General features: G+C 41.9%; 1 protein-coding gene across 1 annotated transcript in view; it reads left to right on the top strand.

Moving 5' to 3' along the window:
- Positions 1 to 15119, top strand: part of LOC118934400 (uncharacterized) — a 212594-nt gene that overhangs the window by 19778 nt on the left and 177697 nt on the right. Inside the window, exon 5 of the mRNA XM_057492862.1 lies at positions 48 to 400. Within this exon, the coding sequence (XP_057348845.1) occupies positions 48 to 400 (353 nt within the window). The remainder of the gene's footprint in view (positions 1 to 47; positions 401 to 15119) is intronic.

Here is a 15119-nt window from a genome sequence, read left to right on the forward strand (position 1 = left end):
TTTCACTTTGCTTCCATCCCTGACCTGTGTTCTCTTTGGATTCTGAGGTGTTTGCTGGCTCATTGACCTGTGCTACCCACTGCTGGCTGAGGAGGGCGCTGTGGCCTCCAGAATACCGTCGGCTGGCGCGGGGACAGCAGCACCGCGGGCGGTGCCGCATGAGCAGCAGTGGGAGCCGAGGCGCGGTGGCGTGAAGTCTTGTGGAGTCATCCTGTCGGAAATCCAGTTTTCGCCGAGGGCCCCGGCCCGGTGGCTCTGTGGCTCTCTGCGTTGCGTGGGCGGCACCTTGGGGCGCAGAGGAGCCAACGGCATCATGCCCGCCACCACTGGGGCCAGAGACGCGTCTTCTCCGGACGGCCCTCCGGCAAGAGGAAAAGGGTGGAGGCCACGCCACCAAAAGGTAAGCAGCCTCGGCTCGGTCTTGTGAATGGAATTAAAACTGGTAGCTTTGGAATAAACATGGGTATTAAAGGCATTGGTGTGGAAAATGTGAAGAACTACTTTTACATGAGCCAAGGATGTAAGATTGCAGCCTTTTCACTTATCCATTTGCACGTATTCCTGAATGCAGGGGTTTCATGAACAAGTTAATGGATGCTGAGTGCGTTCCGAGCAAGCAGGAAATAACAGGCCTTTTTGTGTTCTCAGTGGTTTCTTATATCCTGTAGTGAGGCAGGAAATATTAGTTACGAACTTCAAGAAGACAGAAGTTGTAATGGTATTGTAAGAGTATTTGTGAAGAAGCCCATGGCTAAAATATTTATCTAACGATTTAATAGAGCACTTCAGATATTGGCCAGACCCTCGTGCCTTTGAACGGGAGTTGAGCCATCCCTTCCCTCCTTCATGAACAGCCTCTTAACCTGCCAATGCTGTTGCTGCCCCAGCACTCTGGATATGGGAACATATATCGTCATCTTTAGTGTGATATCTTTAAATTCCTTGATATCAGGAACCAGAAATGGGCAAGTCTTTTTATCTGCTGAAATATTTGATACTGGAGTGGGTGTGATGTAAACTGGGGTTAAAACCTAGTCACATATTGAATGCATTACTGTAGTTGAGTTTGTCATTCTCAGATGGCAGCCCTGGACCCTGTGCACCACTTTGATCTGCTTGCCCTACTGCCCTGTGATCTCTTATTTCTGTTTTAGAATGTTCAATATAAAGCTTTCCAGGCCTGCAACCCGATGTGGCTCCTTACGTTGGTGGTGATTGCAAAGTATAGCTCCTCAGTTTCAAAACGTTGGGGCCTGAGTTCCTGCCGTCGCCACTAAAAATACATATTCTGGGAAGGAACTCAGAGAGGGGCTCACGCAGGGGAGACTCTTGGTTTTACTTCTTTTGGTTTGTTTGGTGGGACCAGGAGAACAGCCTTGGTGGTGGGAAAGGCAATATCCTTCTCTGACAAGACCTGTACTTAGAATTTGTTCTGCTGTAGAGCTTTCAGAACCGGAGTATATTGCTTGCATTTTAAGCATTTTCCTATTTCACAAATGCATGGCTTCCATCTTTGCACTTCAGATATGGAGGGGTTGAGTGTGTCCCCCATGCTCAGGTCGCTGGCAGCTGAGCTGAGGCTAAGGCCCTTGATTCTGACAGCCCTGGTCTGCAATACTAATGATCAGCAACCGTGCACATGCCACTTCCATTATCCTGGAGGATGGAAGGGTAAGTCCTCTCTTCTCACCGTGGAGTGGCTATGAGGCCGAAACGCCATCAGCAGAATCCTGCCCTTGCTTCTCAGAAACCTGCAACACTTGAGGCACTGCAGCAGGATCTGCTGAGCAGGGATGGGCAGACAGTTTCCAACAAATTGTACAGCAAGAACCCTTGTCTTATAAAACATTTACATAAAGGATTGGGCTATTCAATTAATTTATAAAACAAAGGGGAGCATTAGGAAAGCAGAACATAAGTGGGAATATAGATTTACTAGTGATTTTTATTATTAGTACCTGATTTGGTTTATTTCTTTGAATGCCATGAGCAAAAGGATATGGGAGAGTTTCCTCCACTCCTCCCTTTTCTTTCAAAATAAATCTGTTTTAAAATGTTATCACTGTCTTAGGGACAGGTAGAAACAGCCATGGAAGGTTATATATGCTTGAATTGCTCAAGGTTCCACAATATACTGGTGTGGTATTTATCTGGTAGTACTCTCTCCTGTCTTATTAGGGTCTCTCATATCCAGACTGCGTACCAGTCTGTCTCAGCAGCACCAGTCTCTAGATGAGCAGAGCCTGGTGGATGGATCCTTGATGGTTTACGGACATCCACCGTAGCACTTGGTTTGTTACAAGGTCCCAAATTTGCCCGGATATCTTCATGTTGCAGGAGTATAGTGGTATGTGTTGTTCATGCAAAAGGTGCTTACTGAATCAGTGCTTCTGTGACAAGTCTTTTTTTCATAATTTGTCTCAGGCTAAGAGATAATTTTATAAAAGTATAAATTAATTACTAGAAAAAAAAAGAAATACAAAATACGTGCACAAGGCAAATGCTAGGTTTTTAAATTAAATCCAGTAGCCATAAAATTGCTGTCAGATTGCTATAAATGTTTCTAAATGCCTGTTCTCGGTTTTTGTACTTAGCTGCTGCAGACTGGGAACAAAGTATTTTCCAAGTAGTACCCCTTCAGCTGTACTTTGAGTAGTGCTAGTTTAAACAACTGTGTTTCCTTCTTTCCTCCCTTATTCGCCTCTCCCTCCTTCCATCCCTTCCTCCCATCCTTTCTTTAGTTTAATTAAGTATGCCCTGCTGCTGCCTGAAACAGGGAAGCAAATACAAGTTTGAATTTCTGTCTTGTGTTCAACCCCAGCTCTCAAATCAGGGAGGCAAAGCTAAGGGTTCCTGAACATTTATTGTGTCCAGACACTGTCCTGAGTGCTTTCTTGGGTTCCTCATTCAATCCCATAACCTTCTGGGGTGGGTATTATTGTTAACCCTTCTTTGTACCAATGAGGAATGTAAGGCCTACAGAAGCTAAGTATGTCAGGCCTGAACTCCTTTCTGTTGGTTTGAGTTCAGTGCTTTGCCCTTACCTCCCTAGGTTTTAAATTTCATTTGTAGACTGACTGTTTTAGTAAAGGAGTGACTTTTCAAGATATGTTAGAAAAAGGAAGGTAGTAGAAATATGAAGTAGAAATGTAATTGATCACTCATTTAGATAGAACAAAATCAACAGTAGGAAGCCCACATTAAGTAGATGAGTAGGCATTGCTCTTTTTTTGACATAAGCTTAGTCGTAAAATCCTGTTGATTGAGGGAGAAGCTTCTAAATCTTGACACAAACCCCTGTCAGTTTTCATAGGGGAGATGAGTTCTGTAGGAAGGCCAAACCCGCTCGATCCATTTATCTGCAGGTGCTTGCTTTTTTGCCATAGTTTTCTGCTTGCTGAGCTGTCAGTTTAATTTGCTGTCTAAAGCTCAGCCTATTATTTCTCAGATTTGCTGCCCTACAGGTATACTGTAAAGGATCTCTGAAATCCTGGAGCAGCTTTTAGTTTCAAAATGTCTAGGTCTCGTGTTTGTGAAAATATGTTGTGTTCAGCTTCTTGCTTGATTATCTTTGTTTTGTTTTGCTTCTAAAGCTGAGCTTGAGTTAGAAGGATGATGCTAGAAGCAATTTAAAGGGTACATCACATTTTTTACTGTAATCCTGAACTACTGATTGTTGACTTATTTGTAGGTTTAATGCAGGCCCATTTGCTTACTTAGCATCTGACTGGCCATTAAGCTCTGGCAGTGTGCCAGAATGTTGAAATCTTGCATCTTATAATATGATTTGGCTGTCTAAAGGTATTGTGTATGTTTGGTTTTTATAGACACAGACAAAGCTCTAACTTTGTGTTTGCTCCAGAATACAGAAAAGAATTTTTCTGCAGCAGAATTATTCAGTTGTAGGAGACAGCATAAAAGTGAGGGGTTAATATTCAGCAGAACATTAACACCTGAAGTCATGCAAATGGGTATATCCTTTGGACTAACTGACTCTAATAAGTGAGTGCAGACTCACCACAGACTCTTGAGGGGAAGACCAAGCATGGACCTGACAGGGCGTAGTGGGTCACCATTAAGCACTCCTGTATAAGAGCACAGGATGACTTGGTGCCACTCACCTAGAAGGAAGTTGAAATTCAAATCTACCTGGAGAACCGGTATGATGTCCTGCTTACAGAGGGAGCTGGGCTCAGAGTGGTGGAGGAGAAGTAATGCTTGTCTGCAAAAGACTTGTACCCTTTTCCTTCACAACCTAGACATATCATGAATAGAATAGAGGGTGAGCCCTTACCTCTTGAGTGAAGGCTTAAGGGAGTTAGATGACAAGGAAACATTAAATTTGGGATTTTGAGAGTGTGAATGAGAACTGAATGGCTTTAGGAAGGAAAATTCACTTTACCCTTAATTACAAAATTAAGACATGCTTAATCAGAGAACTTGGACAGTGGCTCATAGTGAACTTTCCTGACTGATATGTTGCCCCTCGAAGTTGTCAGGGCAGCCACCATTTTGGGAGTGTTGAATTGTTAGGACCAGGTGCTTGAAACTATAGAATGTCTGTTTGAAATGACAGTGAAAATTGATTTATTTTACCAGAGAGGTGAAGAGTTAGTCCATTAAGCATAAGTGAGAGAACGACTATAAAAATAGCCATCATAGTTCAGAATTGGTTAATTCCTATGAAACAATGTAGTCTTTTCTTTTATTCTGTAATGGAAAGCTTCCTAACGTGTGAAAAGGGAACTTAAGACAAGCAGGTTTCATCAGCGACCATTATGTCGTTTCATTATCCCCTGACAAAACATTTGGAAAAATTGTTATGGAGAAGTTCCATGACTTTGTTCTAGTTTGGAATATTGAGGGGGAAGAAACAGGCCAAGAATTGTATGTGAACTTTGAGGGGTACACCATAATTATCCTTACATTTGTATAATACCTCGCAGTGACTTTGTCCATCACCATCTTGTTGCTCACTGCAGTGTTTGAGGTGGGTGCTGGCATCATCCTTACTTAGAAAGGGAAAAAATTGAGACCAAGGCAGATTAGGTACTGTCAAAGGTGGAACTTGCACCCAGAAACTTCTTTTTTTTTTTTTTTTTTTTTAATAATTATTTTTTATTGAAGGGTAGTTGACACACAGTATTACATTACATGAGTTTCAAGTGTACAACACAGTGGTAGAACATTTATATACATAATTCTAGGTTCCAGCTATCACCCTACCAAGCTGTTACAATATCTTGACTATATTCCTTATGCTATACATTACATCCTGGTTACTAATTTATTTTACCATTGGAAGTCTGTCCTTTTTTTTTTTTTTTTTTTTTTTTTTTTTTGTGAGGGCATCTCTCATATTTATTGATCAAATGGTTGTTAACGACAATAAAATTCTGTATAGGGGAGTCAATGCTCAATGCACAATCATTATTCCACCCCAAGCCTAATTTTTGTCAGTCTCCAATCTTCTGAGGCATAACAAACAAGTTTTTACATGTAGAACAAATTCTTACATAATGAATAAGTTACATAGTGAACAGTACAAGGGCAGTCATCACAGAAACTTTCGGTTTTGCTCATGCATTATGAACTATAAACAGTCAGTTCAAATATGAATACTCATTTGGTTTTTATACTTGATTTATATGTGGATACCACATTTCTCTCTTTATTATTATTATTTTTAATAAAATGCTGAAGTGGTAGGTAGATACAAGATAAAGGTAGAAAACATAGTTTAGTGTTGTAAGAGAGCACATGTAGATGATCAGGTGTGAGCCTGTAGACTATGTGTTAATCCAAGCTAGACCAGGGCAATAAAACATCCACGTATGCAGAAGATTTCTCTCAGAACGGGGGGGTGAGGTTCTAAGCCTCACCTCTGTTGATCCCCAATTTCTCACCTGATGGCCCCCCTGCGACTGTGCCTGTCTTAGGTTGTTCCTCCCTTGAGGAATCTTACCCGTCTCTGGCTAACCAGTCATCTTCCGGGGCCATACAGGGAAATGTGAAGTTGGTAAGTGAGAGAGAAGCCTTATTGTTTGAAAAAGTTAGCTTTTTACTTCTTTGCATATTTATGCCCTGTGGCTTCTATGCCCAGCATTTGTCTTGAGGTATCTTTACTACTTGGAAGAATTATGATACTCGGTAAATTTGATATGAGGCACGAATTCTATTTAAGGGTTGTAATTAGGAAGGAAGAAGAAAAGCTATAGAAGTAGCAGGCGGAAGAAAACATGGGAAGATTGATTATTTCTTTGATATATCTTCTTGTAGAGTAACTTCAGCATGTATAGGTTTTAAGCTACTACTTAAATTGCACACACACATTAACATAATAGGAGTATAGTTACATAACCAAGGCATATCTGTAATTACCAGCCATCTGCAGTGAAACCAAGAAAACCAGTTAGGCACCTTAGGCATTTGTGAAAACTTATCTATGATATGGTGGATATTGTCCAAATGAACTTGAACAGTCTGAGAGAAATCAGACAAATTAAAACAACCCATTCCTGGGGACTGTTCACATGCCATATGTTCTTTTAACAATAAATAGTTTGTAGTTGTAAGACTTTGGAGCGCTACAATTTTCACTTCTCCAAATTCTTGGTTGAGTTCCAACAGTATAGATCCAGTCCAATTTTGTTGTTTTACTGTATGCACAGGCCAGCTTAGATATCTCCTTCCTCATTCCCATGGCAAGTCCAGGAACTGGTGGGATGAGTGCATCTACAGCTGTAGCAGTGCGTGGATCTTTGTTGGGGTTTTTTGATGATCATCTTCTGGCATGAGTCTTCCAGAGAGTGCAGATGTTGGAAGTTCTTTTTCATATCGTATCTTAGTTCATTTTCGGGGTAGCCGAATTAGGCTTTGATCCTCTGTGTAAACACAAACAGACCCTTTGCCTACACTTTTATATGCCCTTTATACCCTTGTGTAGAACTCGTTGGAGGTTACCACACAGGAACTGCCCTTTTTTTTTTTTTTTTTTTGCTATCACTAATCTACACTTACATGACGAATATTATGTTTACTAGGCTCTCCCCTATACCAGGTCTCCCCTATAAACCCCTTTACAGTCACTGTCCATCAGCATAGCAAAATGTTGTAGAATCACTACTTGCCTTCTCTGTGTTGTACAGCCCTCCCTTTTCTCCTACCCCCCCATGCATGTTAATCTTAATACCCCCCTACTTCTCCCCCCCTTATCCCTCCCTACCCACCCATCCTCCCCAGTCCCTTTCCCTTTGGTACCTGTTAGTCCATTCTTGAGTTCTGTGATTCTGCTGCTGTTTTGTTCCTTCAGTTTTTCCTTTGTTCTTATATTCCACAGATAAGTGAAATCATTTGGTATTTCTCTTTCTCCGCTTGGCATGTTTCACTGAGCATAATACCCTCCAGCTCCATCCATGTTGCTGCAAATGATTGGATTTGCCCTTTTCTTATAGCTGAGTAGTATTCCATTGTGTATATGTACCACATCTTCTTTATCCATTCATCTATTGATGGACATTTAGGTTGCTTCCAATTCTTGGCTATTGTAAATAGTGCTGCAATAAACATAGGGGTGCATCTGTCTTTCTCAAACTTGATTGCTGCATTCTTAGGGTAAATTCCTAGGAGTGGAATTCCTGGGTCAAATGGTAAGTCTGTTTTGAGCATTTTGATGTACCTCCATACTGCTTTCCACAATGGTTGAACTAACTTACATTCCCACCAGCAGTGTAGGAGGGTTCCCCTTTCTCCACAGCCTCGCCAACATTTGTTGTTGTTTGTCTTTTGGATGGCAGCCATCCTTACTGGTGTGAGGTGATACCTCATTGTAGTTTTAATTTGCATTTCTCTGACAATTAGCGATGTGGAGCATCTTTTCATGTGTCTGTTGGCCATCTGTATTTCTTTTTTGGAGAACTGTCTGTTCAGTTCCTCTGCCCATTTTTTAATTGGGTTATTTGTTTTTTGTTTGTTGAGGCGTGAGAGCTCCTTATATATTCTGGACGTCAAGCCTTTATCGGATGTGTCATTTTCAAATATATTCTCCCATACTGTAGGGATCCTTCTTGTTCTATTGATGGTGTCTTTTGCTGTACAGAAGCTTTTCAGCTTAATATAGTCCCACTTACTCATTTTTGCTGTTGTTTTCCTTGCCCGGGGAGATATGTTCAAGAAGAGGTCACTCATGTTTATGTCTAAGAGGTTTTCGCCTATGTTTTCTTCCAAGAGTTTAATGGTTTCATGGCTTACATTCAGGTCTTTGATCCATTTTGAGTTTACTTTTGTATATGGGGTTAGACAATGGTCCAGTTTCATTCTCCTACATGTAGCTGTCCAGTTTTGCCAGCACCACCTGTTGAAGAGACTGTCATTTCGCCATTGTATGTCCATGGCTCCTTTATCAAATATTAATTGACCATATATGTCTGGGTTAATGTCTGGATTCTCTAGTCTGTTCCATTGGTCTGTGGCTCTGCTCTTGTGCCAGTACCAAATTGTCTTGATTACTATGGCTTTATAGTAGAGCTTGAAGTTGGGGAGTGAGATCCCCCCTACTTTATTCTTCTTTCTCAGGATTGCTTTGGCTATTCGGGGTCTTTGGTGTTTCCATATGAATTTTTGAATTGTTTGTTCCAGTTCATTGAAGAATGTTGCTGGTAGTTTCATAGGGATTGCATCAAATCTGTATATTGCTTTGGGCAGGATGGCCATTTTAACGATATTAATTCTTCCTAGCCACGAGCATGGGATGAGTTTCCATCTGTTAGTGTCCCCTTTAATTTCTCTTAAGAGTGACTTGTAGTTTTCAGAGTATAAGTCTTTCACTTCTTTGGTTAGGTTTATTCCTAGGTATTTTATTTTTTTTGATGCAATTGTGAATGGAGTTGTTTTCCTGATTTCTCTTTCTGTTGGTTCATTGTTAGTATATAGGAAAGCCACAGATTTCTGTGTGTTGATTTTGTATCCTGCAACTTTGCTGTATTCCGATATCAGTTCTGGTAGTTTTGGGGTGGAGTCTTTAGGGTTTTTTATGTACAGTATCATGTCATCTGCAAATAGTGACAGTTTAACTTCTTCTTTACCAATCTGGATTCCTTGTATTTCTTTATTTTGTCTGATTGCCGTGGCTAGGACCTCCAGTACTATGTTAAATAACAGTGGAGACAGTGGGCATCCCTGTCTAGTTCCCGATCTCAGAGGAAATGCTTTCAGCTTCTCGCTGTTCAATATAATGTTGGCTGTGGGTTTATCATAGATGGCCTTTATTATGTTGAGGTACTTGCCCTCTATTCCCATTTTGCTGAGAGTTTTTAACATGAATGGATGTTGAACTTTGTCAAATGCTTTTTCAGCATCTATGGAGATGATCATATGGTTTTTGTCTTTCTTTTTGTTGATGTGGTGGATGATGTTGATGGACTTTCGAATGTTGTACCATCCTTGCATCCCTGGGATGAATCCCACTTGGTCATGGTGTATGATCCTTTTGATGTATTTTTGAATTCGGTTTGCTAATATTTTGTTGAGTATTTTTGCATCTACGTTCATCAGGGATATTGGTCTGTAGTTTTCTTTTTTGGTGGGGTCTTTGCCTGGTTTTGGTATTAGGGTGATGTTAGCTTCATAGAATGAGTTTGGGAGTATCCCCTCCTCCTCTATTTTTTGGAAAACTTTAAGGAGAATGGGTATTATGTCTTCCCTGTATGTCTGATAAAATTCCGAGGTAAATCCATCTGGCCCGGGGGTTTTGTTCTTTGGTAGTTTTTTGATTACCTCTTCAATTTCGTTGCTGGTAATTGGTCTGTTTAGATTTTCTGTTTCTTCCTGGGTCAATCTTGGAAGGTTATATTTTTCTAGGAAGTTGTCCATTTCTCCTAGGTTTCCCAGCTTGTTAGCATATAGGTTTTCATAGTATTCTCCAATAATTCTTTGCATTTCTGTGGGGTCCGTCGTGATTTTTCCTTTCTCGTTTCTGATACTGTTGATTTGTGTTGATTCTCTTTTCTTCTTAATAAGTCTGGCTAGAGGCTTATCTATTTTGTTTATTTTCTCGAAGAACCAGCTCTTGGTTTCATTGATTTTTGCTATTGTTTTATTCTTCTCAATTTTATTTATTTCTTCTCTGATCTTTATTATGTCCCTCCTTCTGCTGACCTTAGGCCTCATCTGTTCTTCTTTTTCCAATTTCGATAATTGTGACATTAGACCATTCATTTGGGATTGCTCTTCCTTTTTTAAATATGCTTGGATTGCTATATACTTTCCTCTTAAGACTGCTTTTGCTGTGTCCCACAGAAGTTGGGGCTTAGTGTTGTTGTTGTCATTTGTTTCCATATATTGCTGGATCTCCATTTTGATTTGGTCATTGATCCATTGATTATTTAGGAGCGTGTTGTTAAGCCTCCATGTGTTTGTGAGCCTCTTTGCTTTCTTTGTACAGTTTATTTCTAGTTTTATGCCTTTGTGGTCTGAAAAGTTGGTTGGTAGGATTTCAATCTTTTGGAATTTTCTGAGGCTCTTTTTGTGGCCTAGTATGTGGTCTATTCTGGAGAATGTTCCATGTGCACTTGAGAAGAATGTATATCCCGCTGCTTTTGGATGTAGAGTTCTATAGATGTCTATTAGGTCCATCTGCTCTACTGTGTTGTTCAGTGCTTCCGTGTCCTTACTTATTTTCTGCCCAGTGGATCTATCCTTTGGGGTGAGTGGTGTGTTGAAGTCTCCTAGAATGAATGCATTGCAGTCTATATCCCCCTTTAGTTCTGTTAGTATTTGTTTCACATATGCTGGTGCTCCTGTGTTGGGTGCATATATATTTAGAATGGTTATATCCTCTTGTTTGACTGAGCCCTTTATCATTATGTAGTGTCCTTCTTTATCTCTTGTTACTTTCTTTGTTTTGAAGTCTATTTTGTCTGATATTAGTACTGCAAGCCCTGCTTTCTTCTCACTGTTGTTTGCTTGAAATATGTTTTTCCATCCCTTGACTTTTAGTCTGTACATGTCTTTGGGTTTGAGGTGAGTTTCTTGTAAGCAGCATATGGATGGGTCTTGCTTTTTTATCCATTCTGTTACTCTGTGTCTTTTGATTGGTGCATTCAACCCATTAACATTTAGGGTGACTATTGAAAGATATGTACTTATTGCCATTGCAGGCTTTAAATTCGTGGTTACCAAAGGTTCAAGGTTAGCCTCTTTAGTATCTTACTGCCTAACTTAGCTCGCTTATTGAGCTGTTATATACACTATCTGGAGATTCTTTTCTTCTCTCCCTTCTTGTTCCTCCTCCTCGATTCTTCATATGTTGGGTGTTTTGTGCTGTGCTCTTTCTAGGAGTGCTCCCATCTAGAGCAGTCCCTGTAAGATGTTCTGTAGAGGTGGTTTGTGGAAAGCAAATTCCCTCAGCTTTTGTTTGTCTGGGAATTGTTTAATCCCACCGTCATATTTGAATGATAGTCGTGCTGGATACAGTATCCTTGGTTCAAGGCCCTTCTGTTTCATTGTATTAAATATATCATGCCATTCTCTTCTGGCCTGTAGGGTTTCTGTTGAGAAATCTGACGTTAGCCTGATGGGTTTCCCTTTATAGGTGACCTTTTTCTCTCTAGCCGCCTTTAACACTCTTTCCTTGTCCTTGATCTTTGCCATTTTAATTATTATGTGTCTTGGTGTTGCCCTTCTTGGATCCTTTCTGTTGGGGGTTCTGTGTATTTCCGTGGTCTGTTTGATTACTTCCTCCCCCAGTGTGGGGAAGTTTTCAGCAATTATTTCTTCTAAGATACTTTCCATCTCTTTGCCTCTCTCTTCTTCTTCTGGGACCCCTATAATACGGATATTGCTCCTTTTAGATTGGTCACACAGTTCTCTTAATATTGTTTCATTCCTGGAGATCCTTTTGTCTCTCTCTCTGTCAGCTTCTATGCGTTCCTGTTCTCTGATTTCAATTCCATCAATGGCCTCTTGCATTCTATCCATTCTGCTTATAAACCCTTCCAGAGTTTGTTTCATTTCTGCGATCTCCTTTCTGGCATCTGTGATCTCTTTCCGGACTTCATCCCATTTTTCTTGCGTATTTCTCTGCATCTCTGTCAGCATGTTTATGATTCTTATTTTGAATTCTTTGTCAGGAAGACTGGTTAGGTCTGTCTCCTTCTCTGGTGTTGTCTCTGTGATCTTTGTCGGCCTGTAGCTTTGCCTTTTCATGGTGATAGGAATAGTCTGCAGAACTGGGACGAGTGATGGCTGGAAGGACTTCCTTTCTTGTTGGTTTGTGGCCCTCCTCTCCTGGGAGAACAGCGGCCTCTAGTGGCTTGTGCTGCGCAGCTGCGCGCAGACAGGGTTTCTGCTTCCTGCCCGGCTGCTATGGAGTTAATCTCCGCTGTTGCTGTGGGCGTGGCCTGGCTCGGGCAGCTACTCCAAAATGGTGGAGTCGCGTTGGAGCAGGAGCTGCTGGGAGGCTATTTATCTCCGTAAGGGGCCTCCCTGCTCCCTGCAGCCCAGGGGTTAGGGTGCCCAGAGACCCCGGATTCCCTACCTCTGGATTAAGTGACCCGCCCTGCCCCTTTAAGACTTCCAAAAAGCACCCGCCAAAACAAAACGACCACAAAAAAAAACAAGAAAAAAAAATTTTTTTAATTAAAAAAAAAAAAATTTTTAATTAAAAAAAAAAAAAAGGTGGTCGTTCGTTTTTCTTTATTCTCCGGTGCCAGCCTCAGGCCTCTGCTCACCGGTCTTTCTGCCCTGTTTCCCTAATATTGGGGTCCCTGTCCCTTTAAGACTTCCAAAAAGCGCTCGCCAAAACAAAGCAGCAAAAAAGCAAAAAAAAAAAATGGTCGCGCGCTTTTCTTATGTCCTCTGTCGCCCAGCCTCCAGTGCCTGCTCACTGTTGTTGCTGCCCTGTTTTCCCAGTATCGAGGGCCCTGCACTCTGGCCCGGATGGCTAGGGCTGGGTGTTCGGCAGTCCTGGGCTCCGTCTCCCTCCCGCTCTGCCTGCTCTTCTCCCGCCGGGAGCTGGGGGGAGGGGCGCTCGGCTCCCGCGGGGCCGGGGCTTGTATCTTACCCCCTTCGCGAGGCGCTGGGTTCTCTCAGGTGTGGATGTGGTCTGGATATTGTCCTGTGTCCTCTGGTCTTTATTCTAGGAAGGGTTGTCTTTGTTATATTTTCATAGATATATGTTGTTTTGGGAGGAGATTTCCGCTGCTCTACTCACGCCGCCATCTTCCGCCCCCCCAGAAACTTCTTAAACCTTGCCCTATATTCCTTTTACCATGTCTTGCTGAAGACGGCATAAGGAGTGGACTGGTTGGGTAAATTCCACATTACTTTTTTTTTTTTTTTTTGTAATACACAAAGCTAGTTCTTTGTCACTGGGCAACTGTCATGATGTTTTGGTCCTATCTATCCTCTCAGACCTTATCTTAGCTGTTTTCTTTGAAGTGACCTTTCTGTTCATTCCTTTCTATGAGAAAGATTTGCCAGTTAACTAAATCAACTGTAGGGGTGAAAAGCTACTTAGAAGAGTAATACTATAAACTGACTGGTGACAGATCTCACTTTTTCCATCTGAGATACTTTGGAACCAAAAGGTCTACCAATGCTCGCTGCTTCTGCTGACATAGTTTACAGATGCCCTTTATGTGAAGGGGCTCAGGGTTTCGTGAGGTTTGTCACCTAGGGCCTAGCAGCCTTGCTTATGCTCTCTGCAAAGGTCATTGGTACCAAGCAAATGCTAAGTGGCAGACTGGAACAAATGCCGTATTTGAAACGAGGTGGACTAAACTGTCAGTGTTTAGAGCAGATTGCCAGAGAGGGTTTTGCTTTTGTTTGTGCCAGTTTTTTCCTTTCTAGCTCATCCTCCCTCCTTTCCTCTTTCCTTCCTTCCAGCTGTCCTCCCTTCCATCTTTTTATCTTCTCTCTTTCTCTTTTCTTCCTTTCATTCTGTCTTTCCTTCTGCCCTTTGCATCGGACTTTTTCTGCCCTTCTCCCCCTAGCCTTGTAGACTGGCCGACATCTGGAGCAGCCATTGCTAGTGGGAGTGTGCCTCTTTAATTCCAGGAAAGTATGAGCTGCGAAATCATGGCTGAGAGAACAGGTCCTGCAGCCTGGCAGCCAGCGTGCACCCACCGCAGCTGTCTTGCTCTGAGTGAGCACCACCTCTGTGTGAGGTTGAACTGGGCCCCAGGGAGAGTGGTTCTGTGGGAGGCTGGCCTTGTTGGCTGCTGGAGGTGGGCCTCTTCCTTATGTGCCCTTATTACATGTGTTTTCTGCATTTACAAACCCAAACAAGTGGAATTTAGTTTATCCATCTCGTTGACCTGCTTCATGTTTAGCTCTTTTAATGGGTACTCTGAAATGCATTTCCTTACTTTGGGCCCTTGTCTACATTCTCCTAATATTCGGCTATCATATTTTGGTGCTTAACTCAGCTTGAAATTGAGGGTGTGTAGGAGTTTTCTGTTGTAGTATAAAGCAAACTGGAGTTTCGGGTGAGGCTGTTTTTTAACTTACTCATTTTTTGAGGACTGATTATATACATTAAAGCCTAAGTAGAGGAAATGAGGAGGAAGAAACTGACCAAGGAAAAGGGGATGTTTGATTTCATTTCTCATGTTTTAGGAATGAAGTTATGAATTAATCTAGCCCCCGACTTCATATGTTCTTCACCGTTAACTGTTCATCCCTCTCTTTTGTGGGGGAGGGAGAGAGTACTGGAATGGCCTGATTTTGGAGTGGCAAACACACTGCAGAGCCCTTTAAGCATCTACGTGTTTCATTTTCTAATGCCCTGAATGCCTTTGGCAACCCAAAAGGAGCTCTCTGTCCACAATTTTCCAGTGTGGTGCCCAGATCAGCAGCATCGGCATCACCTGGGAACTTGTTAGAAATGCACGTTCTCAGGCCCACCCCAGACCTACTGAATCCAAATCTCTGGAGATGGAGCCCAGAATTTTGTGTTTTAACAAGCCCTCCCCTTTGAGGTCCACCAGGGTGATTACAGAAGTCCACTGTAGGTAATCCTGCTTTTCTAACCATCTCTGCCAATTATTAAACTCAATCTACCTGTAGACCAACCCTGAACTTTCAGCCTACAGAGCAGTGTGTTTAAGGGTTTGAGTCTA

This window comes from Manis pentadactyla, chromosome 15 (assembly GCF_030020395.1).
Source record: "Manis pentadactyla isolate mManPen7 chromosome 15, mManPen7.hap1, whole genome shotgun sequence".
Classification (NCBI taxonomy): domain Eukaryota; kingdom Metazoa; phylum Chordata; class Mammalia; order Pholidota; family Manidae; genus Manis; species Manis pentadactyla.